Source organism: Limanda limanda, chromosome 9 (assembly GCF_963576545.1).
Source record: "Limanda limanda chromosome 9, fLimLim1.1, whole genome shotgun sequence".
Classification (NCBI taxonomy): Eukaryota; Metazoa; Chordata; class Actinopteri; order Pleuronectiformes; family Pleuronectidae; genus Limanda; species Limanda limanda.
In genome coordinates, this window is record NC_083644.1 from 12,706,125 (window position 1) to 12,734,063 (window position 27,939).

At 41.5% G+C, this 27,939-nt stretch overlaps 2 protein-coding genes across 2 annotated transcripts in view; both read right to left on the reverse strand.

The window, feature by feature from the left end:
- The window catches only part of psmd1 (proteasome 26S subunit, non-ATPase 1), a 30,566-nt gene extending 27,708 nt beyond the window's left edge, over positions 1-2,858 (reverse strand). The window contains exons 1-6 of the mRNA XM_061077811.1: positions 2,688-2,858; positions 1,640-1,683; positions 1,330-1,403; positions 809-978; positions 384-592; positions 35-178 (exon numbers count right to left, since the gene is read on the reverse strand). Of these exons, the coding sequence (XP_060933794.1) occupies positions 35-178; positions 384-592; positions 809-978; positions 1,330-1,403; positions 1,640-1,683; positions 2,688-2,703 (657 nt within the window). The 5' untranslated portion in view covers positions 2,704-2,858. The remainder of the gene's footprint in view (positions 1-34; positions 179-383; positions 593-808; positions 979-1,329; positions 1,404-1,639; positions 1,684-2,687) is intronic.
- An 843-nt stretch (positions 2,859-3,701) lies between these two features.
- LOC133010157 (uncharacterized protein C2orf72 homolog) lies at positions 3,702-7,861 on the reverse strand. Its single transcript, XM_061077617.1, has 3 exons — positions 6,987-7,861; positions 5,830-5,943; positions 3,702-5,219 (listed from the first exon to the last, which is right to left on the reverse strand). The coding sequence occupies exons 1-3, from the start codon at positions 7,762-7,764 to the stop codon at positions 5,125-5,127; spliced, it is 987 nt and encodes a 328-aa protein (XP_060933600.1). The 5' UTR covers positions 7,765-7,861; the 3' UTR covers positions 3,702-5,124.
- Positions 7,862-27,939: the final 20,078 nt, after the last annotated feature.

Consider the following 27,939-nt stretch of genomic DNA (forward strand, 5'->3'; position numbering starts at 1 on the left):
AATAATTACAATCTGTTGAGTGTTTGATGTTTACCTGGCAGACATTGATGAAATCAGGCTTCTCCAAGTTCATGTAGAGCTTGACCAGCACGCGCAACACCTCATTACGGAATTTCTTGTTCTGCATTAGCGACATGCACACTTTCAGGCTGTAGGCAAGGAGCCCACTCACATCGGTCTGCATGAATAGATAAAGAAAACAGTTACTTATTTGTTTCATGACAAAGGCGGAATAATTCTGGACAGTCTGCCTCAGAAACTAAAACCTGGTCTCAAATATGCTTGTAGCAATAATGTATTCAGAGCTCAACAGTGCAACTATTTCACTTGTATTTGCAAATAAAAATAGAAGTGTGCAAACAAACAAAACAAAAGCTGCTAACCGATTCCAAGATGGTTTTCTCAAACATATCAAGGCGCCTGGTCTCCAAGGCGATGCCAATGGCCTGCTTGTACTTGTGATCGTCAAGGCAACGCAGAAACATCTTGTTGACAATCCCCTCGAGGCGGGGATCAATGCTTTTCTTCTCCTCCTCCTCTGGCAGCTCGGCATTCTCGACCCGCAGCTTGGTGTAGTGGTCAATGCATTTGGCTGGCAGACACAAAGAAAAGTGAGTCCTCATTTACTGCAGAATTCAACTACCAAGTTCAAGTCAACATCTTTTTCCATACTTAATTTATTGGCTTATTTACTTCACACAGACACAAGAGTGCCACGTTCGCAGCAGACTCAAAACAAGAGAATTGTCACATGGTCACCAAAAAAAACTGGTAAATAAGGTCAAGTGTTTTTTTTGGGTTCTCTCACCAATGATGGTCTCCACATATTCTGAGTTGTCTGTGACATTGAAGAGTTCACCAGCACCAAGTGCGTAGTTCAGAGAATCCTCAAAGGCTCCCAGGTGGTAGAAAACCTTAGACGCCACCAAGGCAGCGAATGCTCGACTCCGAAACGTCTCATCCTCATACAAGACCTCACTGTGAGTAGAATGGTTACAGTTAACAAGAATGAAAACGTGCACAAAGAAGTGGTATTTATTCACACAATTAAATGTATATGCATCACCCAATCAGCATTAACTGTGTTTTCAATTACCCATGAGCAGTTTGTGCCCTAGAGTAGCAACTAGCAAACTACAATGCCCTGCTACATTGTGTCTGCCTCTGTAGAGGTGTGCCAATATGGGCTTGTCACCACTTATAAGGCAGGTGATACAGTGTTTGCTGTATTTTGATTTAAAAACAAATCCAGGGGTGTGGCATAATGTTCCCTACTGTAAGTTTTGGAGCATCAGTTACAGTTTCCAGTCATAACGTAGTCATACTTACATTTTATCTACAGATCCAGAAATCTCAGCCCAGAAGTCATTCACAATGGAGTCGAGCTTGCGCAGAGCAAACTCCTGTAAATGAGACAGAGTTGTTTCATTTAGATCTTTTACATTTTAACTTACAGATTACTCATGTTTTTTATGAAACATTTCATGGCAAGTCAGTGTCCTACAACTGATGTGCCTTTACTCGTATGTTAAATACTGGCTGGCAAGTTCTATGTTTATAAACAGCAGCGAACATGACATGAGATGAAGGTATCTCAGATTCTTTCATCTGGAGGCACCAAACCAGACCCTCATCTTACCTTGAGCTGCGGCTCTTCCTCGTCCAGGAGGGAAATAATTCCAGCTAAAAAGAAAGGAAATCAGAACTGATTGAGAGGTTCACACAAACCTTCATCTCTTTGATGACACTTGGCCCTATGTAGTCAGAACTGTATGATTTTATTAAAACCTGAGTAGATTCTTTTAAGTGTCTTAGTTATTGAATTTAAGCTAATTTAACCTGCTTTATTTATTAGGGTTTAAACTAATGATTATTAGCATAATCAATCAGCAATATTTTCTTTATTAATCTTAAAATGTCTTCCGAACGACCAGTAATCCATAAACCGAGAGTAATGTAAAACTATGTAATCTTAGAAATACATTTGTAACAAACATGAGAGAAATGCAGGAAGAATTTTCATTTGGGAGGAAAACATTTAGGGAAAACCTAGTATCGTTTTGCAAATGATCAACAGACTAATCAAAGGTTATGTTTAATTTCCTGCTTATTCATCGTTTCATTTCCACGACAGCAGCACTAACTGTTTTTGGTCTCAGGCTCCAACGGTTACGGACCATAGATGTCAGGTGCTCATAACTGACACTTTGGTAAAGTAAATACATGGAAACGCGCTTTATTTACCGATTAAACTCCCAAACTGACAGAAAGGGCAAATGGTTGAACCTGATCGTGATTTGCAAAACTTCACTGACATCAAGCTGCATAAAAATAACCATTATCTGTTGGGGTCGTTACCAAGATGAAACCCCATTCTTTAGTTTTCATCATGATGACCGTGATATTTATTATCTGAGCAGCAGAGATCATATTTAGCACAGCTAGCATGGACGTTACAGCAACATTTCTTAAACATTCCTGTACATTGAAACTGATGCAACGGTTAAAACCATCCCCACGTTACAGTTAAACACACGGTGAAAAAGCATTTGTCCGTGATGTTAAAACATGTTTGCTAAATGTACTGTCACCGGTGAACACTGCTACATTAGCTCTGTGACTCAGCTAAATCAATGGCAGCATGCTAAAGACAAGCTAGCGAAATGAGAACAGCGACTACGACCTACCGGCAGAAGTGATCATGACTGGTTCTTTATTTCCTCCTCAGCCCCAAGAACCTGGTGCGACGGTGGAAGTTCAAGAGGTTTAACGTCCGAGGATGAAGAAGATGCCACAGTTTTATTGTCAGTCCACCGAGAATCCACAACAACCAGCCGCTAACTTCTTTTTGTCTGACACCGCAGGTCCCCTTCTAGAGGACCTCAGCTTAGCGCGGCCCTCATTTGCGCCTGACTAAAAATGCACACTGAACTATTATATTACACAATCCAAATCTTCGCTGATTGTAGCAACCTGCGTTTGCTTCATAAAGTGAAATACTGTCTGGCTGATTGTAATAGGATTTGAAAGATGATTATTTAGATATAGTAATCGGACAAATTTATGGACAGGCATTTCTGTGGTCGAAATAGACTCCCAATGTTGGGTCATGCATCTGTGCTGTGTGTGCACCTTAGTGAGGTCAGAAAATGTATTTCAAAAGAGAAAGATAACATTTTAAATACGTCACAGATTGAGTTTTATCTCTAAATAATTTTCGCAATTATATTAAAATAAGAGGTTGTCTTTCATGTCGAAATTGTCAGTAAAGTGTACAGTAAGTGCAGGATGAATATTTAATTAAATTTGACTTAATTGATCTCGTCATACTTTTGGCCAAATGTATATATACCCAGAAAACGTTTTTGGTTTCTTCTAAATACAATTAAAGTTACATCTCCATTATTTTTAGACTGCAAGTAGTATAGGTGTTTGTTGTGGTGTTGCTATTTAAGCTGAGTGTTGATAATAAACCCAGGTACATGTTTGGTTTGGTGGTGCTCACATGCATCCTCTGTGTTTTCTTACTAAGACTCGTGACAAAAAAGGAATATAAAATAAAACAAAAAGAAAATATCCATGCTGTGTAGTTTTGTAGTAAATATGGTTGTCATGCTTTAAAAGGTAATATGTGGTATTGTCATGTTGACTGACGGATGCTGCTCTCTGAATATTTAGTTAAAAAAATGTAGAGGAAGTCCTTCTTATCAAGAGATACACAGGATGGTTTTATTTATATTACTGTACAGCGTGCTGGCAGTTTGCAGCCTACATTAATACATAAAAAAGTGAAAAGCAGACTATGCAGTTTCTGTTAGAGACAAGGCTATTGATACTAGCAGTCATGTAAAGGCACAAATCCTGAAAACAGAATCATAGGGTCAGTCAAAATAAGAAAAGTTGGGCCCCTTTTCACAGTTACTCCTGTTCTCTGTGCAGTTAGTACAGTTTTTCTTCACTAGATCTAGCTCCAGGTTAGATGTGCAATAATTTAACACAACAGAAAATATGTAAAATGTACACATTCAGTCAGCACTGCATAAGGAACATCACACTAATACTGGTAAGGTCTCCATTTGATCTCATTCTTTTGATATCATGGTTTAAGTTGATAATTTTTGTAGATTATCATACGCATGATAGGGAACAATACTCAACATAGTTACTGGCATTCAAACCACAATTGATTTGCATCTGTTTGGCTCTAAATACGACAGGAATCATTTCCCGAAATGGTTGCACCATCACCAACAGCCAGAAATGTTGACACAAGGCAGGTTGGGTTCATGGATTCAGTGTTGATGCCAAATTCTGACTGTGGTCAAAGTCACATGATCATATTAACCTTCCGTTTCTGATGTTTTATATGAACACGATCTTATCCGCTAAACTGTGCCACATGATTGGATTAGTGTATACATTGCATTAATAACCAGGTGTACATGTGTTTCAAATAAAGTGCTCAATTCATGTATCTAAAATGAACATATTGAAAGGATCTGGAGATAGTAGATTTTGACACAGAACCCCTTTAAAAGATAGAGCTTCAATCAGGTACACTAATAAAGACCTCTATCATGTCAGCTGACACTGTGATTTAATGGGGTATTTTCCAAAATAAATGATAATGAGCACAAATAAAATAAATTCAACTATAGCACAGACCAGTTGATATACAATACGCCTGGAGTTTTGGGGTCCCGTGGAGCAGTTGTCCTCATTGCCCAGTTGTTAATCTTGTTCTGTGTTTCGACTGTGCATCATGTTAAAGTTGTACATGTGCTGTAAAATGTCTACTTCAACTATTGTGCAGTCTCAGAATGTAAAAAGCTAACGTACAAGTATCTATCTGAAGGTCTCTGCCCCCCAAAAAACCTGACGTTAATGTGTTTCTACTCAGCTTCTACTGCTCTTTACATAAACAACAATAAGCAAGAGAGCAACAGATTTGACTGTTTAACAAAATACTGCTTCAGGAATCACGTTGGCTCAGCATTGGGGATTTTGAGCACCATAAGGAAATCCCTGTTTTAAGGCGCTGCAGCATCATGAGGCCAACTTCACAGTTAAACCAGGATTGTCCATAGCGATCGGCCTGCAGCCAAAAGGTCACGTGTCCGGATATCAGCTGTCATCTCCAGGTGGCTCTCCGTTCACATGACGCCCAACCGTCACAAAATTGTTTTTTTGCAGAGGGATTCCTTCCTCTAGACTGTCACCTGAAAAGCAAATAAAATGCAATTACATACAATGCAACCAGAGTTTAAAGAAAATAAAATCTGTGCTCTTTGTTATAGTTTCAATCGTTGCTAAATATTCAAGTTTAATATGAGAATGCTCTTAACATTTTGTGAATAGATTCAATCTGACATCCAATCCATTACACAAGTTGTGTTTTTCAGTTGTATGTTCCCATTGAGGATAGACAATAATAAAAAGGTAAAAGATCTCTTAAATTTCCCACAAAAAGAAATTCACTTGTCCACCTAAACCTTACGACCACATAGCATTTTGCTACAATGAAGCTGGTCCCCGCTGCGTCATCTAAAACAGATACATTTTCCTAAATTATCATCACTGCATTAAATCTGATGCAAAGAGAAGCTCACAAAGTGTTAATATGTGACTGTTTCTATCCGTCTGTAGACCCTGTGAAAAACTGGGAACCAGTATCTATGCCTTTTACCCGTGTAGTGCAATCTGGGATATAAACACCAACTCCAGGAGAACAAAAACAATCTGATGTATATATACATAAGGATAGAAAGAATAGAAAAAAGGAGGTTCAAAGAAAATGAAAATCAGTCTGAATAGAGGTGAAGCAGCTACCTCTTTGCCTGCTGTTCGTAGAGTTGTTGGTCTGACCACCGCCTCCTCTTCTCCGATGCCAGAACAAACATTGGAATGGCCAGAGAAGCGGGTTCCCTCTATTCCTGGTATTATCTAAAAAGAGGCAATAATAAAGCATTTAACAACTTGGCAGCTTATCTAAGGGCCTGCTTGTTTCATGAATGCTCCTTTTGTTCCCAAGGCCTTTGCAGCCATGCCTGGGAACAAAAATGTGGGTAGAAATGTGTGGTCTCGTGAATGTCATGGACTGACCTATATAATGGAGTGCACTTACACAGATTACACCAGTGTTTGTAGGAACGTAGACTGTTATTTAACTCATTAGTGGGTTATCAATTGTCCTATTATAATCAATGCTATTTTATCCCCCGAGGTACACTGAATAATTATATGGTTTTCTGAAAGAAAGGAATAGTTATTTCCCTTTCAGTTAATCTACATATGAGCTGTAGGATTGTGTGATATATGTACAATAAAGGGCCATCGTTTGAAGTATATTTACCAATTTTAAAATGTTGGCTGTGCATCAAACTGCACATTGTCCTGTTAAAAGATAGCAGGGTTCAAACTCCATGTCAACAAACATTTGCCCTGCTGATGTTCATGATGGGCTCATACATGTTTAACATACTGCATTATTCTACACTAATCACAAATGACTTGAATATGAGGTTGTGTGTTATTACATGAACAACTTTGCAGGCATTGTTCTTGATGCTGACCATGTTGGCCTCCATACACTGTGATTGCAGTGAATTTACAATTGGCCAATCATTAGCCAATGTATTTTATCCCGACAGATATCACTATGACTAGATATTTAGGTACTTTGAATACGATGGTTTTCTAAACAAAAGACATTGTTATATCCCTTTTAGTAATAGTTAAACATGAGCTGCAGGGTTGTGTGATATCTGCACAATAGATATCACACAACTTTTTATATTTAAAGTTTCAAATATAAATGTTGTCAAAGAGCTCCCGAATCACCAAACTGCATGGTGTCCTGTTGACTCCAGGGGTCAAACTCCATGTCATCGAGCATTTACGCTGAAGACATGTGCTTGGCCAGAAAAAAGACACGTTACTGTAAATTCTCACACGAATCACAAACTTGAACATGCGTCATAATACACCTGCTGTTTGGGACGAGTGTAGCACTCTGCAGGCGTTCCTCTTGATGCTGAGCATGTTGGCCTCTCGGCTCGGGATGAAGCAGTCGCTCCAGATCGTCTCCGGAGGATGTTTGTGGAACACTGAGCGGATCAGACTCTCCAGGAGCTGAACGCACCGGCGGCTCTCGGCGCTCTCCTGTCTGGCGTGGATCAATCCAACGAGAGCCGGCCGAGCGCTCCTGGCTCGCTTGGTGCGCGCCCGGACGTCCTTCAGGATCTCCTTTACGCACAGCTCGCTGGAGTCCGTGCCCACAAACGTGTCTCTGAAGAGGAAGATGATGATGGATGAGTCTATCGCTCGCTTCACGCTGGAGATGTCGGCCCTGCGTGTGGCTGTCCTCTGGACGGACCGCGCCTTGCTGTCCCCGGAGCTCGTCTGTGCCACCGGACGAGCTCCTGCATCCAAATCCCCGGGCCTCTCCGTCAGCGGGATTTCATTACTACTACACGTAGCTGCCTCTGTGTTGCTGTGGATGTGGTTCTCGCTCGCAGTGTCTTCTGGGTTGTCCCGGGATGAGGAGGAGGAGTGGGGCTGCCCGTTGCTTTTCACATGGCTGCTGCTGTCGTGAAACATGTCACGTAGGAACTCCTGCAGGATCCCGGCGTCCTCCACGTCCTCCTCCTTGCTTTCACGGACATCACAGACCAAATAAATCCGCTCCTTCCCTCCGATCAGAGCCAGGGTCTTCTGGAACTCCCTCTCCTCGTCGGGCAGCGTGTCCTCCACCGACTCGGCCATCCTTGCGCAATTGGATGCGTGTCTTATTGACAGTGAGGAGTCGGGACGTCCACGGCCACAGTCATGACCGGTGAAGTGCAGAGCAACTTCCTCACTGTCATGGGCAGCTCCACCAACAGGGAGGGGACAGACACCCGGCGGGTGGTGCCATTGGCCCATTCGTTTCATGGGCGGGGTCAAGTGCCAGTCACTGAGCACGACACAGACATTAAAATTAATCTTTAAAGGCATTTGTCGTGTTTTTTGGGACTATACGGTGTTTTTATACTTTGCTTTAAAATGTATTGTTGGGTTTCACATAATGTAAAAGAGAGTCCCCCCCCCCCATGCAACCTCATAATCTCAGTGGCCATGGTCCACATCTAAATGCAAAGAGCTGAAAACTACACTCTTCTGTAAAAGGGAAGAAGAGATCTGTATTAGCATATTGTCTACCTCCTTGTCTTTGCACCAAATTTACGTAGTTTACCTACGTATATCAATTTACTTTATCATAATCATATATGTGTTAATGTGAAAACTATGTTGATTACCCCTGGCCTTGTTTATCCGTTGTTTGTTATGTTCATTTATGTGTGCTTTAAGTTGTTTGCTAATTCATGAAGTTTATTTAAACATTTTGAATGGATAATTAAAAACACAAACCTTGAAATATTTAGAAAGAAGAAGGAACAAATATTTATGTAGCATTTTGTAATATACATTTTTTATTAATGTCTCGAATAATCTGTGTCCATAGATTGCTGTACACTGTCTGAACAACAAATTTACCCTTGGGTACAAAGAAACCTAACCTAACCGTACCTAACTTAACCTAAATATAGAGATCCTGGGGTTGACTGTGGATGATGATGTCTCAGGGTGCAGCAGCTGCTTTCTTTACTCCCACAATTCTCATAGTGAAGACTCCTGGCTTCCCTCCAGTGTTGTATAGTCCTGGCTTTACAGAGAAAAAGCAGAAAAACAAAGACACAACAGTCACAAGCACCAACTTCAACAGAGCAGCTTCAAGTGTCTCGCCTGCTCCTTCAAAACTAATTTCAGCGATGCTCGACCTCCCCTTCATCAGCAGTGTGCAGAGCTCGAGAGACTCTAATCTTTTAATCCACACATTCCTGTTAAAAAGGGCTGTCAGTCTAAAACGTCCAGAGTTCACAGATTCAAGGTAAATAACTTTGGCTGCTGATTGCTTCACTGTTTACTGATGAATAAATGACATATAACAGAGTCTGACCAAAACCAACACAGAGGTTTCAGTCTCTGACCTTTAGACTCTGTGAGCATTGATTAGTTGGGAGGTGACTTTGTTCCTTGTCAAACTAAATCTTGACTCACATGTTTATCAGGTCATTATAATCTAACTAATGGAGTAACTGGGGGGGGGTTGTCTTTCAACCAAAGATTATTTTAAGTTTGTAGTTGAACACATCCAACACCCCCTAACTACATGAATTAATTTCCTGGACAGACAACACGAGGGAAAGACATATTATATGACTTTTAAAAGTATTAATATCTACTGACTTGTTTGCTGAGCGAGAGGAGGAACTGAGGGTCGAGAAGCTCACTTGGACCACTGAGAGATACACGGAGACCTAAACGAACTTCAGAAACAAAGAAACAAAGGAAGAATTTCACAATCAAAATGACACAAACAACTGTGGACGGATTATATTCAGGTCTGGGTAGATCTGTTGTTGCATGTTGGGTTATATTGAACTGATTTCAGCCTTTTATTGAAAGTCAGATATTAATGTTATTTGGGCTGGCACTGATGTAAATAAAATATAATACAAATAAATGGTTTAAATGAGATATCCCAGAGTTTTCCACTCTTCCTTCTGGAGAAAAGTCAGACCAGATGTCAAATAATGAATGTCCTCCTAAAATAATTAATCACTAACTTTAACAAAAGAAAAACATGAAATAATAAAACTGAATGTTTTTTTCAGCTCACCGATGGACTGACTGGAGCGAAGTGGGTGGATGTGATAAACAATGGCTGACTACAATCCCTTCCTTCTATCTCTCTCCTGACAGGCCACAGTTATTTTTAAATGTCTGTCCCTTTGACTGAACGCACCTGTTTAGCAACACGTTCTATTCTTCCTGAAAACCTTTTGATCTGCTCCGACTTACCTTTCTCCCATTTTGACAATAAATTCAGTAGTTTTGGTATCAAACTAATTCCTTCTTTTGCTTCCATCTTGTGACTGAAGTCTTTAAAGTTAAACAGTGCTGTGTTTCAGAGTGTAACAATGATTTTGGTTTAGTCTGTTATTGCTCCTATGCTGTTGTAGAATATACATTAGCCTTTTAAAAAAATCTAAGCTGCAGAACATCATACAGTGCTGTGATTTTATAGAAAAACTGTTCACTTTCACTAAATTGTGCTGCTGTCAAATAGGATTTGGGTAGTTGTGTAATCACAGGTAGAGCTGCTTTGACTTAAAAGCAACTTAATGATACTTTTCTACCTAAAATAATCTCTCTAGCTCAGGTCCAGCAAGTTCAAGAGTAATGCTGAAGTGAGTTAAAAAGACCTAGAAGTCCATCAAAACCAGCATTTATTGTGTTGTATATATAGTGAGGGAACCTTTAAAATATGAAGAATTCTAAAAAGAGTTTGGTATTTGTTACAGCTGCATCTCTTCTGGTTCAAGAAGCCAGGGATCAGGGGTAATATCCACCGTGGAGTCAGACATTTATAAGCTTTGTTGGGGGTGAGGTCCTGAGTGACCATCAAACAATAGGTTGTAAATACTTGAGGCCTACAAGGCCCAGCTGAAACCAGTTCAACCAGTTTCAGTCTTAATTCACACCTTCTCTAGACAGCCTGGAGCCTCGCCTTGGTGGGGGAAGCATGTCCTGAACCCCACTGTGCCCCCCCTCCAGCAGGGCCTGGTGGGGAGATGTTGCAGGCCGCTCTGCAAAAACCCAAATGAGACTCTGAAACGCCCACTGAGGTCGAATCCCCGCCCACTAAGGTCGGGACCCTGACATCTAATTGGCTGAGGGCAACACTGACCCTTGACCCCTCCTCCAGGGGGGCAGGTACCTCCCAGGTAGAACAAAACCCCTCTGCTCCCAGAAATCCCTCTCTTCACTCAGATGCCCAAGCAACAACAGAACCCCTCCGGGGTTCTACTAGTTAACTCGGTATTTTTAAGAGACTCTCTTTGTCCGTCTTTTTTTCCATGCTGCTCAAGTTGTCTTCTGACCTCAAGAGGTCTAACCACACGACTCAGTAACTAAGGAGGCGATTAGACATCGAAACAGGAAGTGCCCCGCTGGACGGACTCACACACTTCCATAGACTTTGCTTTTTCTTTTTTCCAACGATCTACAAACGGCTTCAAACCAGCCGTCCCCTGCAGAAGCGCGACGTTCATCCCGCTGAGGAGTAAGAGGCAATCCACTCCGTTCCTGTAAAACAGCACGATCTCCGCTGTTACAGAAGAAGACGAAGTTTCATTCCGTCAAGGCAGCACGAATAATTCGCTTCCTTTTCCGGTCCAGCGGCCGAGCCCGGAGCTCGCCTGAGAGGCCAAGACATTGTTCACTGGACTTCCGGGAGATTCGCGCCGAGGCGCAGGCAACCCACGAAATCACGGTCACAGTAAGAGGCTTATGTTGTCTGGGCAGATGTTAGTTTTGATACGTAGCATATTATTTAACATTTGATGGTATTTGTTGCGAGACCGCTGAGTCTCATTGTTTTAGCCGGCTACGACGAGCCGCTACTTCCGGTTCATTTCCGGGTGTTGTGTTAGTGCTTGAGGCCGCGAGGAAAGCCTCCAGCCACGCACTGTTAACGTCTGTGTGAGTCTGCAGTGATTTCACCGATCAGAACCTCGGCCCACAACGCTCGCTTGAGGGCTGAGGGGTGAATCACAGTTAACTCATCTCAGGCGTGTACTTTTAAGAGCTTCTTTGAACTCTCCTTACATGTTTTTCTCATGTTTTCTCTCTCTCTCTCTCTCTCTCTCTCTCTCTCTCTCCTTCTAAACCGACCTATACACACTTCTGACCTGTATTTATAATACAGGTCATGTCACATAGTTAAATCTATGCTTAGAGAGGCTGAACACATCTGGAAACCATTCGGCCCCCAAAGCCAAGCAGAGATAAGAATTCTCTTTGTCTAAAATTTCCTTTGTGTAATTCATGTGACGACCACCAGTGTGCGCTCCGGCCACATGGTGTCATTAACATAGACTCCATCTTGAATAACGCAAGTTAACCCACCATTTGGAGTCTATTATTGCCACGCCTCCGCTCTCTCTCTCCTCCCATCCTGGCTCTAAATTCATAACGGCTCCGCCATCTTGTTTTGTAGTCAATCCGCCATTTTGAGAGTTTTTAGGCCTTGATTCCACGAATCATGATCGGCCTCCATCTTAGATGTGATGTCACTACGCGTCATCGCCACCCCCCTTCTTTTTCTCTCTCTCTCGCACACACACACACACACACACACATTGATAGACACAGACAGACACACACACACAGAGACACATAGATGGACCAGAGGTTACATGCGTGTTCTAAATTGTGATAAGCTGCTGTTGTTATCTTTGAAATATGGGAGTTTGTTAAGATGATGAATCATTAAATAACACTAACTTTATTTCACACACACACACATAGACACACACACACAGAGAGACACTTTGACACAGACACACACACACATAGAGACAGACATACATAGGTAGACCGCAGGTTGTCCATGTATTTTCTGAATTGTGATAAGTGCTGCTGCTGTGTTTACCTTTGAAATATTGGAGCTTGTTAAAATGATAAATCATTGAATAACATTATAACTTTATTTCCCCTTTTTAATAAATACTTTTGTAATTAAAGTATCTGTAGTCTGTGATTATTTGTGCATATGTATGTGATTGCAGCTGGATTATGATCGCCTGTGCTCGAACTTAGAAGCCTTCACTGTTTATTAAGTAATCGTTAATATTAAAATATTGACATTATTAATTTGACATTTATCATTATGAGACTGATAATTATAGCTTGGCATCGTTGGTCCCTGGGAAACCAGGGTGGTGCCCCCCTTTCTCAATTATTAATATAGATAGTATTATTCTTAAATTGATAATTTTATTGTTTTGACTAATTATTTTCATTATTCTTGGTTGATAACCTTATCATTGTTAATTGATAGCTTGTACTTTCTAATTGATAATTCCTATTTTCTCATTAGTGGTTTTATTGTTGTTTGATTACTGATCATCTTCAATTAATAATTTAATTATTTTTGATAGATAATTTTTATTTTAATAATCATATTTCATGATTATTAATAATTAGCCAACGTCAAGTCTACTCCTATTGCACAACAGCTTTGTTTTTTCTCCTACATGGAAACCAATTCATCACTCGGACACATATAATATATATATGAATAAATTATAAATTTTTTAAATGCCTTATTAATTCTGATTATTGTATCCATTTGACACAAGACTAGGGGAAAACAAACAAGAATGCATTCGTTGGTCGAGAGAGACCAGCTTATCTTTACTCTAAATGACCTTTATTTTCATGTCATCGTGCTGTGATTAGTTGAGCGGGGGGGTGTGGTGCAGTTGTGCAACCTGAGATTTTCCTGTCTGACAGTAGATCTCTGAGAGAAGAGAGATGAGAGGTCGTCAGGAGGTTCAGAGGCAGATCAGAGTGTTCAGCGTCACCAGAGCCCGAGCTGCTTCTTCTTCTTCTATGGACATTATTCTCAGTCATGTTGGTGTCATACTGAATCTGCAGTGACACTGGCTGGACTGTGGGCAGAAGACAGGACACTAAGTTATGAGCTTTATATTTTAAAAAGTAAAATGTACAATGAATATGCTGCTGGAATTAATATTAACTTGGCCTAGTTTATTCTTGAGGTAGATACAGAGAAACACTGATAACCTGGAGTGAAGGCGTTCTGCAGGAATGGTTGTGTATCTGATGACCTGGAGGCAGTTCCTCTCCACGGCTCCGATTCCTGTGAAGAACCTGAGGGATTGTGTTTAGTGAACGTTAAACCAACAGAATCTCCCTTGTTGATATCGTGCATGGTTAGAAACATGAGTGATTTGACATTTTAAACCAAAAGGAAACACAATGACTGGCTGAACAGTCACAATGATGATGTGTTTATGCTGAAGATATTATGTTCCGTCCTTTTTAGGTCACAGTGTAATCCGTTTTATTTAAGGACACAATCTACCTATTCACTCCCAGTTAAATATCACGAAGTGCATAACTGGTTTTTCACTGCATTTTACATTTTCTATTTTTACTGCTTTTCCTCTGAGCTGTGGTGAATAAAGTACTTGAAAGCCATACTTGAGTAAAAGTACAGATATCTTACTTGAAAGTGACTCCGGTGAAAGTAAAAGTCACCTGTCAGAAAATGACTTGAGTAAAAGTCTTAGAGTCGCTCATATTAAATGTACTTAAGTATCAAAAGTATCTGGTATTGAAATGTACTTAAGTATCAAAAGTAAAAGTACAAGTACCAAAATTAAAAGTGCTAAGGGCTTTTTATAGTAGGCCTATACAGACACAAAACCACCCAAAATTGTTCTCTTCAGGATTTATTTCAACTGACTGAAAAAGTATAACAACACTATATATATAATGTATAATTTTACAAATTTTGAATCCAAGATGCTGAGGTTAAAATAGTATTGGACAAGTGCATCTGAACTTCTAGAGACAACAAAGAATCAATACAACAGCATAAACAAGTGCCTCTTGAGTCTACCTAAGAACACTAATAGACCAAAGTATAACCACTAAAACAGTCTGTAAATATAACTAAACATGGACCTTTCATCAGTAGCAGGAGTGATACACAATGCCCCTTATGATAACTCAGCAAAGGGAAACTAGGCACACAAAATAAGATAGTTTCTCTTTTGTTAACAGCCTGGACAGTGCTAGTACAGAGAAGAAAAAACATTGGACACAGTCTGGTTTTGCTGCCACATTTCGAACTGAACAAGGAAATAAATAATTGAAGACCAATGTTTTTTTGAATGCCAAAAGTACATCTACAAAATACATCCAATTGAATATCTTAAGGTGCAAATTTGGTTACAGTATTTTGGTGACTTTATTTTGAAGTTTATAAATTATCAGTGTCTTGCTTGACGGCACTTCAACACTAACCTTTTGTGTCTATTAGCTGTATTTTGTAACTGCCTGTATATCTGCCCGCTAGCTTGTCCACGCCTCTACATGTAAGCCTGTTTATTTATCATTAGACTATCTTCACCGGATGGGCCTGCGTTTGTGTTTGCATTTGTTTCCAGCAGGGTGACAATACACCTGTTGGGTATCTTGCCTGTAGGGACGGCAAAGTGAAGACACAACCCTGCTTGAAGTTGTACACATTAGCCAGTTTTAGAATACATATATAAAGACTCAACAGCTTCTAAGTTGTGTAGAGTCAGCACAAAGGGCGACTAAGGATTGGAATTGGCAATATATAGATATATAATATCTTTGCAAAAATTATATTGGCATTATAGTGAGTGGAAAACTGGGCCTGAATACCCAGGGTTCCATTTGGGGAGGTCCATTAAAAAACCTGAATTGTGTGCGTGAATATGCAGTAGTCCATGACACAGTGTTTGTTTTAGGTTGTGTTGGCTGAAAGTTGTTTTTGCATTTGTTTATATAATTGGTTGTGTTGTTTGTTTTTCCATCTTGACTTGTTTTAAATCTGTTTGTTTTTTTTACTTGGACGAGACACGGCCAACCAATGATAGTATATTTGCCAACAGTTTTTGTTTAAACCAACTACTTCCAATATTTTCTTTAAGACAAGTTAACCACTTGCTGCTTCGAGTTATGTATTTATGTGCAGATGTTGACACAAAGCAGGAAAGGGAAAACAAATGTGAATTGAAAAAGGAATACCTTCAAATAATCATGTAAAATCACCTAATAAAAGCCCTCAAAACGCCAATTCATTTGCCTGAATAATAATCCTTACAATTTCTATAGGGCCTCACGTCTGTCAGTGCCTGTCAGTGCTCGGGCCCTAATAATAAAGACTGCAGGAGCGAGAGAGAGGTGCGCCGTGCGTAAAGGTGCACGTTCCGCCAACCTCCGCTGCTCAAGTAACGAGCCAGTTTTGAGAATGTAAGAAGTAGAAAGTACAGATATTTGTGCTCAAATGAAGCGAATAAAGTACAGTAACAAAGTATTTCTACTTCGCTACTTCCCACCACTGCCTCTGAGCTACTTCCATTGATGTTGTGGTTTGAATTTACCATAATGTCCATAAACAACCTTGTTAGGTTGTTCCACATCAGTCAGAGCAGGTTGGTTTACTAGCTAGTTGATTAGGTTGTGATGATAATTGCCAATTCGCCATTTTTTTCTCACAAAACAACACAAAAAAAATAATTCTGTGGTGGCGAAACACTTGGTTGTTCATAATCACACTGTACATCACACACAACAACACATAGATCTTTGGCAAACATAGGAAAAAATGCAAATCACCTTTATGGTATTTAGTGACTTGGTTCTTCAACAAAAAACATTTGGTACAAACAACCTAAATTAATCTAAACAATGACATAGTTATTTTATGCTTAAGAACAATCACTGTATTAGCATCAGAATAAAACAAACTGTCAACAACAAATCATTGTTTTTATGGATATTGTTTTTATTCAGAAGAGTAAATAACTTACCAGCTAATACAGTCATCAGAGGAAGAAAGAACAGCAAATGACCAAAACTAATGAAGATCCAACTTCTTAACCTCAGAGCCACAAAACAACTTGTCCTCATTGTCACAGCAGAAACGCAGCTCTGAAGGAAATGTTTCTGAGAGGAAACATAACAGTGTCCCAGTTTTAAAGTAAAACACAATAGATCAGACTTGGAAGTAATGGTGTAACATTTCAGCAGCTTTCATCTCCTAACAAAGCCTGAGACATGGGGGAGGGGGCGTTCCATGTGTGGAAAAATATGAAAGTAATATACAATTCATATGAGAACTTAAAATGCTTAAAATATTAACAAAAATCTGTTTTTTGTCACATGAGATATTCAACATTCATCAAACAAACCAATGTAACAATCACATTAATGTCACTTTTATGGATGATTTGTTGTCATACAGATGACTTAATGTAGAGCACATGCAACAAGCCACAAACAAGAAAGCTTCACTCATCCTACGTGTTTATATGCAGAACATAAAACTGCAAAGACCAACAGTTTCATACGTTTAATTTCCACGAACCCCAGAATATAAAATAATTCAAACAAACCACTAACAGTTTGTCAGGTAGATCTCTAAAGAAAACATCCTTTAGCTGAAAAGCTGTTGCTCCTCCAGTTTCATCAAATTTCACAGGAGTTTAAAGCATAACCTGTAGATGGCAGTATTGTATTGAAATTGCAGATTCGTTCACAGCTGCTTTTCTGCAGTAAAAGCTTGTGCAGGCCTTCCCCCACTAGGCGGCAGCCTTATCCTACTAAGAGTGAACTTCTTTACTCGTCTGATCTGAAACTCTGAGCCAGCACAAGTCTTTGGAGCTGCACCACCCAGAGAGAATCATGCACCGTGTGTCCCTCAATCCATCATCAACACCACACTTCACTGTAGGAAGAGTTAGTGGAACAGTTCAGTGAAAACCAGAGAGGAAGAAAAACATTCTCTCACTGTCAGCATGTCATAACACAGCTAGTTCCCTTTGGAGAAGGAACTTTGAACATGATGAATATGAGCAAATTGGATGTGATTGGGCCAACTCAGCTTGTTTGTGCAGTGTTGTTACTACAGTGTGTGTGTGTGTGTGTGTGTGTGTGTGTGTGTGTGTGTGTCTGTGTGTGTGTGTGTGTGTGAGTGTGTGTGTGTTTGTACTCCGCAGCACCATCTGTTAAGACTGTGTGACATGGTTTTGACGGTTGAGCCGCTGGTTTGTGCGCTTGTTGTCAGAAATTATTCAAAAGAGGTATTTCAATCTAATCACAATCTCAATCTGTGTCAGTCAAATGTCAGCAGGATGACACTGTCACTGCTGTGGCAGTTTGGGGGAAACATCCACTTATCTGGAAAATACACGAGTGAAGGGGATTCGCACCAAGTTATACATTTGTTGTTGATGCTCAAAATTCCACAACATTTCTTGAGATCGTCCCTGCCTGACGCACAGTCACCTCAACAGTCAGATAGGCTCTGTGCTGACACACACACACACACACTAACACACACACACGCATACACACACACACACACACACACACACACACACACACACACACACACACACACACACACACACACACACACACACACACACACACACATAGGGCCTATGTAAAGTAGGCAGATAAACACTTATACTTTCACCATTTGATCAGGTAATAGAATTTGATCAGTTGTCATCGACCAGCTTCAACATCTTGAATGCATCAAATATAAATACAATTGCACAACAGTCCTTGAGAGCCGTTCTGCTTAACAAGAACTCTCTACTTTTTTATTGTTAGAGAACGTTGAGTCTGTTTTACTTGATTACATTTTTGAATAAAGGAATTTAAACATTAATATTGCAATGATGATCATTTAAATCTGTATCAGAATATGTCTTCCACTCTTTAGATGTTTTGGTTGCAGGATGCTAACATCAGATGTTGATTATTTCCATGTTTTATCTCTGAAAAATTTAAATATCAATCAAAGGTCTATAGGTCTTCTGTGAGTTTTTGTAGCATATTTAAAACCCTTGTTTTACCACAGAATGCAGATTTATAATGTTGAATACATGTTTGGTTTTCTTTGTAGTCTCAATGTTTCAGTGCAACTGCTCCTGAAGACACTGGCATCATGGTCTTTCTATGGAACTTCTTCTGACTCTCATCTGCATATTCTCAAATTAAAAAATTTCATTTTTTGAAGTTTATGTTTTAGCACTTAAACAAATATATATGTATTATTGTATATTTTAGATTGTTAACGTATGAAATGCAAAAGTGATCTTGATTAAGCTTTTTCTTATGATGTCCAAAATATAACTTAATTCATGTTTAATGTTTGTTTAATATCTAATAATATGTTGCTTTAAAGGCTGACAAACACACACACACACGCACACACACACACAGACACACACACACACACACAAACACACACACGCACACACAAAACAATTAAAAACAGAGTCAGAGGTCACTAGGTTACAAGTTAACTCGTAGGTGCAGATAACTTAATGAGCACTGTTAACCAAATAGATTTTCAAAAAAAACCCCAGAAACACAACAAGTGTCCTCCAGAAGCTCCACCTCTGTCCGTCCTTTCTTTTTTCCGGAGCTCAGACGTTTACAAAGACAAACAGACAGTTCACTGTAAGCAACTTTTCCAGCTCAGTGGGCCCGGACACAGAGGACTTGTCCGGGGAGAGAGATGAGGGGTGGGGTGGGTGGGGGCACGGCACAGATGGTAACACCTTGACTACGTCAGTCTAAACCCACATTGCATGACAGGTCAGAGGTCGCCAGAGTCGACAAACTCCACAGAAGTGAGTGGAGGGTGAGGCGAGGTAATTAAAGAGCCTGGGGAAGAGCAACAAATCAACACACAAGGAATTTATCAGAGGAGGAAAAATCAAGCAACGTTTCTGTTTGCATATTATTGTCCATTACTGAATAATAACTGGACAAGATTGAGATTAGATCAGAATCTTACTAAACGACAGTTAAGATTTACTAGACCTGTCTCTCCTCAAGAGCGTCATCTGTCAAACTAAATATAATAATGAGAAATGAAACTATCTGCATGGGGATTATTTCCTAACTTCATAGTTTCATATGTAGTTTCATTTAACTGGAGCGATCGTCAACATACGAATCTTACTCAGCCTCTTGAGTGAAATAAACTGAAACTTTGCTGAATTAATTACAATATCTAAAATAAGTATCTCATATTTTCTTCTCTGATTGTTCTCTGGGAACAGGAAATACAAACCAAGGCCAAAGTTTCATGTTGTACTTTGGAAGCTTTGTATTTTCCAAATGTGAAGTTTTATCAGCCCCATGACCGAGAAACATCCTTCATGTTTCCAGTAGATCTTTGAAGTAGACGTCATGTCCTGGCAGGAGTCACTGTGATTTCCGGGAAAAAACTTTCAGGCAATACATTGAAACATCCTCACATTTGAACACACTCTGCCTTTGTAATTTGTAACGAGCTGCACAGTTATGAAACGTTTCCATGAACAAACAATGGAGACATCTTGTTGCAGAGGCCACAGCCTCGTCTGAAAGTAAATGTATATTTCATTTGACTCTTTCAAATTTTCCGTATGCCTATTTTAGGCGTTAGAGGACCTTCAGCTGTATGGCAGAGTTTTATGATGCAAATCTCTCAGACAAAAAGACCCGGTGTTAAAGTGCAGTTCTTGGCCATATTAATTGAATTATCTCCCCTGAACCAGGAATGGAGCTATATAAAAAAGGGCTTCAAGTAGAAATAAGAAAAGGCATTGACCATGGCAAATCTTCCCATCAACGAATCCATATCTGGGCAGTTGCTCTGTGTTTCAAAAGAAACATTACTGTATTGAGGCAGAACTATTGACAGAAGAAAGTGCCGATCGCACAGGTCCTCAGCTGCTTGGCCCCTGGTCCATCCACGAGCCATAGAAAGTGAGGAACAGAGAATACTTGTTGCAACATTGCTAATTCACCAATTACTACCTCTAATTGCTGCCTCCTGAGGAGAGGTTAAGGAGACGATTCAGTGCCTCCCTGGGTGCTGCTGACTGGCCCGCTGCCAAAATGTCATCCATCCTGGAGCCTAATCGAGTTATCATATCAACAAATCTCCCATCGGGGGCCCTGTGGTTGACACTTCCAGAAAGACACCCAGAGGGGGACAACAAATTTCTAGCAGCAGGACACTGGGGGAAGGAGCTAGTGTGTCGTGCAGCCATGAAAGCTACCTGCAGCTCCTGGTCAAGCTCCCCTCGGGGATGACACTTCAGCGAGACACTGCAACTCCAGCTCTGCAGCCCGGGACGTGCCCTGAGAGTCAGCATGAGAACTGTGTGGATGCGGAATGCACATTATTTAGAGCTGCACACAATGGTCTAAGGGCGTACACAATGCAGCATCTTGCAGAGTTAGGAGGGGAGAGTGGCGACTGCGGGCCCCCTGTGGTGATGTGAGGGGACAAGGGGTCAGGGTTTAAGAGACGCACTGGCCTCGCCCTGGGAGAGGGTTAATGTACTAATCTGAGGTCAGAGATGTGGCTCCGCACTCATACATCACCACTGACAGCACCAATCGGTGATGACCACCGGCACCAATCCTCCAGTCATAAACACTGCACATTGGTGCTATATAGCTGAATGACTGGGTCGAGAGAAGAGTCAGAGACTTTCACTGTTCTGCAGCTTCCCTCCTCTGACTGAATCCCACAGATGTCTGAACAGCTGATGAAATGAAACAAAGAAATGCTGTGCTCAGAAAACATTGATATATTGTGAATCTTTTCCAAAATTATACCAGGAAATAACCTGACATCAATGTTTAATATGAATCTGTGTTAAATGGAAGAGAGGGTTTTGATCTTCATGATTTACATGATTTAAATAGGCATATTAATATGAATCATTATATGACAATACAAACAAATACATGGCAAATGAAACATAAATGTTGCATAAATGATCTGTATTTATATGTCAGTTTTCTAGTCTTGATAACCACTCAAAGTGCGTTTCAGTACAGTTTTGCCTTTCACATACATATCCATGCAGTGCAGCTATGAGCAGTACTTTATCAAATATTACTCAAAAACTCATTAAAATTAGCCCATGTGTATCGGAAGAGCTAGGGATCGAACCCTCAACGTTCAGGTTAGTGGACAACCCGCTCCAGCTCCAAAGACAAACACTACCTCAGGATTAGGGGTGGCAGGGTGTTGATTTGGCAAACAGGGAAAACAAGGATGAAAACAGAAATAACTTAGTCTTTTTTTATTTTTATTGTTGCACGACATCAAAAATGATACAGACAGAAGTCTCTGCAACACCCATGTCGTTGCCTCATGCAGGATTTCACGTACTGCTGACAGTGTAAGTGGTTATGACCGGCCTGTTACCTTGCCACTGAGAGTTCACTCCAAATATACATTATATCAGTATATTATTGTTGCAGTTGTGATAAAGGACAACTGAAGGGAACATTTAGCAAAGAAAAACTGTGGCCAGATCAAAGTTCTGCAACTTATAATAATCAATAAAGCTTTCTAAAAATTCAACATTTATGTGAATTCACATAAATGGCTCACAGAACACCCACTAACACTTCGAACAGAGATACACCTAGTCTGATGTTTACTGCAGGATGAAGATTTCAATTTCAGTAACTCCAATTTCATATTCCTCATCACTCAGCGGGGCCATCTAATAACAATAATCATAATAGCTGTGTGTGTTTGTGTTTGAAGTGCTGACGGTGCATGGAGGCATGAGAGCGAGCATTCCCTGGATGCACAGAGATGTCAAGATAAGGCGATAGGGGCGGGATCTGGCTCAGCACAGATCTGACTCGATCTTTCACCATCCTTTTGTCTCAAAAATCATACTTTACATATCCACACATGCACAGCCACACCGGGCCCTGTGCGCACACATGCACACACACACACACACACACACACACACACACACACACACACACACACACACACACACACACACACACACACACATACTACCACATGACTCACGCCCGCGTCAACAACGCTGATGGCTGAGATGTCATCAGAAAGTTTTTGTTTTGAGTCTGTGATAAGATTTCGATCCTGGCGAGGTTGCTGAGACGAGGCCCGGCGTAATGCAGGCGAGCCTCTGACCTGCCGCGCTCACAACTTCCTTTCACGCACCCATTAATCAAATTATCTATTCATCGAGAAAGTGGAGAGTGCACTGAATTAGTCTCTCCGCTCTGCCACCTCTCAATCTTAAGAGTCTCCTCAGGAGTGAGTTGACTGGTTTCCTTTGTATGTGGCTGCATCTCCCTCAGCGTGTGAGAGTGGAAGGGGGAGACGAGGCAAGGCAGGTATTGAGCAGCCCACATGGGGGCTAACCTATGACCCCGCTCCGGAGAGGGACTCGGGTCTATCCAGCAACACAATACTTCCAGCATACAGCCCTCAGTGGCTGCCTGCTGCTACCCACAATGAAGCCCTTTGCTGGGGTCTCTCTGGGCAGAAAGGCCCCCTGGTGCGCAGACTGCCATCCGGAGGTCTTTCACCACTTTCTCCCCTCTCTACCTCCGGCCCTTGCCGAGAAAGGGAGTAAAAACTCAATAACACAGAAGATAGAAGCGGAACAATGGTCTTTAGAGGGCATCTTAACCCGCAACAAACAGTGTCAACATCTGTGGGGAGCGGATAGATAGATAGACACTATGTCCGCCGCAGACAGAAAAGGCCCTTTGCTTGTGGGCAGTCACACTGAAAAGGCTACAGTGTTGTTTTGTTGTGTATGAGAGGGATTTGGTCCCCGTCCCTTTTCAGCTGCAGTTGAACCACACTGTGGTGCGGGCGAAACGATTTTGTCTCGCTGCAGCGCCGGGGCAAAAGATGAAGCAAAGCCTCGAGAGCAGGGCCTTTCTTCCCATGGCCCGCTCTCTTGGCGGGGTGAAAAAGATTATTGTCGTACACGTTGAGTTAAAAAATGCATCAAAGTCGGCGGGGAGTGTGGCCCCGGATTGAGAGAGCGACGGGTTGATGTTTCGAGGAGGGGGATCAACACGGATACATGTGGCGTGTAGCGTGTGCGGTGGCCACACACCAACCCAGACGCGTGGGAGTGTATTGGATTCTCATGGGCTGTCTGGGGAGGACACTGTCCCCCTCTCTCCCTTTTCTATCTCATTCCCTCCCGAGCGTGTGGTTTCCACTCATGTGAAGTATAAAGAATCTCTTCATCTCTCTCTTTCGGCTCTCTTTTGCATCCTGATGTGAAAAGAGTTCATTCACTCGGCCCCGCAGTCCAACTCCCACTCATCACAATTTATCAGTTACTGCCAATTGAGCCTAATTTGGAGCTTGTGGGAATCCAGGTGCTTATCATTAATGCTGCTTCGCTGTGGTTATTGAGGATACGCGGGAGGAACTATGTGTCATGTTCCAGCATGTCTGCAAGGGCCTCGCCAAACCCTGCTTCCTCTCGATATACTGCATCCAGACACACGCCCACACATGCAGTTGCATATAGGGAGGATGTGCCTGTGGTGAAGCTTCTGCAGATCGTCTTTTGTCATGCCAACATGACAACGTAAATATCTCGGCGCTATTAAACGTATAATGTCGCCGCATGCCGATCCGGTCTCACGTTCGCTCTTAAACTTCTGTTCTCCCCGCTGACATGTGTTTTTGGTCGGGTTATCATAATATTGTGATATCATTAACTGCATTCAACTTGGCCGGGACAAGTATACTGTTTCATATGTGGACGCGAAAACACATAGCATTTGAAAACCATCAAAGCAAACGGGCTAATGACAAACAAAGACGGCCTGTGGCCAAACTGTATCATGTGCGATCTGAATCCTCGAGGAAAACCACATCCCGAAAAACTGGCTGCCTCAAATAATGTATACCCCCTGGCTGGACTTCCTGTCAGACGTTTTAGAAGTGACACAAATAGACATATTCATGCAGAGATCAGAGGGGTTCGGTTCTGTGGGTGTCTGAGCAGACAGAGAGCTTATGTTTGGTTTGTACAGTCAGCATCTGCACTGTCAGCAGTTTAACATCCAATATGAAGCGCTGCATCACATTTCACCAGCGTTTGTGTCTCAGTCATTATTGTCCACAAACCAAACTATGTGAAGAGTCATAAATCAGAGCAGTGACTGATGCCACCGGACTCTCCTCCTCTCCTCACCGTGAAATCAGGTCATCATGTCTATTAAATGGCTTTTCTTCAATCAGAACTTGTCAATGGCAAACGAATGAATTAATGAAATGATTAATCATCGTAAGTGCACATGTTGGGTAGATTAAATAATGTATGAAATGCAACTAAGACATATATATATATATATATATATATATATATATATATATATATATATATAAATATTTTTTTTTGTATTTATGTCAATGTTAATGGCATTTTCCTGTGTGAAAGATGTAGCTGCTGCTCTGCTTTTGATGCCCAAAGACCTCATAAAAAATCTAATTACAAAAACACATACAAATGCCAGTTTAAATGTCTTTATTTCACCTTGTGTGTCATCCATTGATTTGTGTTTTTCCACTCTGAAACGCTTGATGAATAAATTTAATTATTAAATAATGACTTCTACTGTATCATGCACATCTCGCTTACTGCACGACAGACACACAACCTCCTGCCATGACACAAAACGCTGGCAATCAATGGAAATCATGCACTGAAAATGTGTCCAGACATCAGCAACAACTGATGGATTCTCCAGTTTGGGTTTGAGCTTCACTGATCTTTGAATAATCAGGTAAACAGCTCTTTGTGTAGCAGCTCATTTACTGCAGGTGACTTTTACAGTTTCAGAGAGAAGGCTGCACTCAGCCCCTTCCTCACTGGCATGTTTAGAACAGGCGCTGCACTAGTACGAGTAATAACATCTGAAAAAAATGTGGTTTCAGTCAAAAAACATGAGATCAGTGGCACATTTGAGTCAAAAGGGAATTTGTGGTCAAACACTCCCTCTCACACAAGCAATGAGAGAGTAACACAATCGAGGCAGGACATCCCATTTCCTGCTTCATGGGCGATAAGAGGATGGACACTCGAAAAAAGTGAAAGGCCTGTAAAAGAAAACACTTTCTTTGAGGGTCGTCATCCTCCTGAGAAACCGCTGGTGGGGGACGGGGACGCGGACACCAGCGGTGAGTATCTTTAGCTTCTCAGTCAACCAGTCTGTAATGTTCATTAGCAGACCTGGGGGACATGAATGGAGGTTACACCTTTGTTCCGTAACCCCGTGCCTGGAGACACTCAGTAACATTAGCTATGGCTGACCTGAGGTGAATGTTGGCCTCGGCGAGGGAGCGAGAGTGCCCGTAGCGGGGGGGGGCTGAGGAGAGGAGGAGAAGCGGTGCCCTCCAACCTGATAATCTCTTGTATTCCTTCCCCCATGGTGCTGCTTATTTCCAGCACCCCCGCCCCATTTTTCTTTCCTCTTGTTGGTTAAGCTACTTATTGCCAAATTACAATTATTGCATGCGGAGGTCTGCCCCTCGCAGCGCTCTCACACACAGACACACACACTTCCTGCCAGCTGAGGTCCTGTTGGAAAGGGCCTGCAGATGAGGTGCCCCTAATACATGTCTAATGGAACTGCATCAACTGTGTTTCATTAAAGTGACTCACTGGGATTTTCTTTTTTTTTTTGCATTGTGTCGTTCAGAGAATTGAGAGATTACAAAAAAAGGGGAAAAGAACAAATTCTTTTCTTTAAGACAGACGTGCCACTTCATCCTGGGAATTGTCCGTGTACCTCAGAATGTGTTAAACACCACAATGCACAGAACACAGTCCATGCTTATGCTAATACACCACAGTTCGGGACGGAAAAAGAAGCGCAATGAAAGATCACTTACACAGCAATACAAATTTGGTGGTGGCGATGATTGTAAAAAGTCGATTGTAAAACTGCATCTAGCTTTGGGAAGAGAATCTATAAACGTGCCAGTTGTTTATAGGGACATTTTATATGCCACAACAAATGGCAATTTGAATGCCTGGGCATGACAACCAACCTAATCTCTGCCTCCTCCCCTTCCAGGAAAGCGGCTCTAGCAGTTTAATGTGTGTTCACACAGGCTGAAAATACACACTGCGTCACACTCCCTCCTGAACCGCAAAGAGCCCTCCTGTTAGGGCCAACCTTAATGAGGCAGGCGGCGTGTACGTGCCTGTGTGTGTGTGTGTGTGTGTGTGCGCTCACGTAGCGGCTAACACCTGGACCAGCTGCTCGCTATAAAGCACCAGCGCTGTCAGGGACTATTAAAGCACCTTGCGGGCAGCCATCTTTCTTCCTTCCCCTAAATCTCCAGCGAAGCCTCTAAAATCACTTAACAGCATCCTCCATTAATTGGCTTCCCACCTCCAACAGGCTTAACATGAGGTAACACATTTGTATGTACGCACATGCACATTCAGAACAGAGGAATGCTCGCACACACATTAAACCACAAACACACACACACCCTCAGGTGATTCAAACACTGCAAACAGAGATCTTCCTTTTTTTCCGCAGGCCTATTTGGTTTCTCACAAACGAAGCAGGCAGCGGGCGGTACGACTGTGTGTGTGTGTGTGTGTGTGTGTGTGTGTGTGTGTGTGTGTGTGTGTGTGTGTGTGTGTGTGTGTGTGTGTGTGTGTGTAGAGAGAGAGAGAGAGAGAGAGAGAGAGAGAGAGAGAGAGAGAGAGAGAGAGAGAGAGAGAGAGAGAGAGAGAGAGAGAGAGAGAGAGAGAGAGAGAGAGAGAGAGAGAGAGAGAGAGAGAGAGAGAGAGAGAGAGAGAGAGAGAGAGAGAGAGAGAGAGAGAGAGAGAGAGAGAGAGAGAGAGAGAGAGAGAGAGAGAGCTTATCTGGCTCAGCATCAGCATGGAGATGATTTTTTTCTTTGTCCACCTGCCTGGAGGAGTGAATGTTGGGATCCTGCCTCAACAGACACCATCACATTCATTATATTTACCAAGTAGAGGAATCTATCTTGATTGTGTTTGTGCAGAGGCAAACAGACGAGTTATGGCGCACCGTCATTCTCCTCTTACCAGGACTTTAACGTCACTCCTGGAGTCCTGTGAACATACAGCGAACGCACCGCAATCAAGGATTGGCTCAGCAAATACAACATGGGAAAATATCTGCAAATGTGACTCATGCAGATCATTATAAGGTTTCTTTATGATTGTCACATATGCAACAAACAGTGACTGGAAGAGAATTCATTCACATCATTCATTTACGTCATTCTAGCCCTTTCCAGACTGCTACGACCACAATCGTTTCACATGAGAGTTGATGGATGGCAGGTGAACAATGAAAACTACATTGAGAACAACACTGTGAATGAATACAGTCTTGAAATGTGAGCAAATCCAACAGTTTTAAAGAGGAGCACGAAAGATGGAA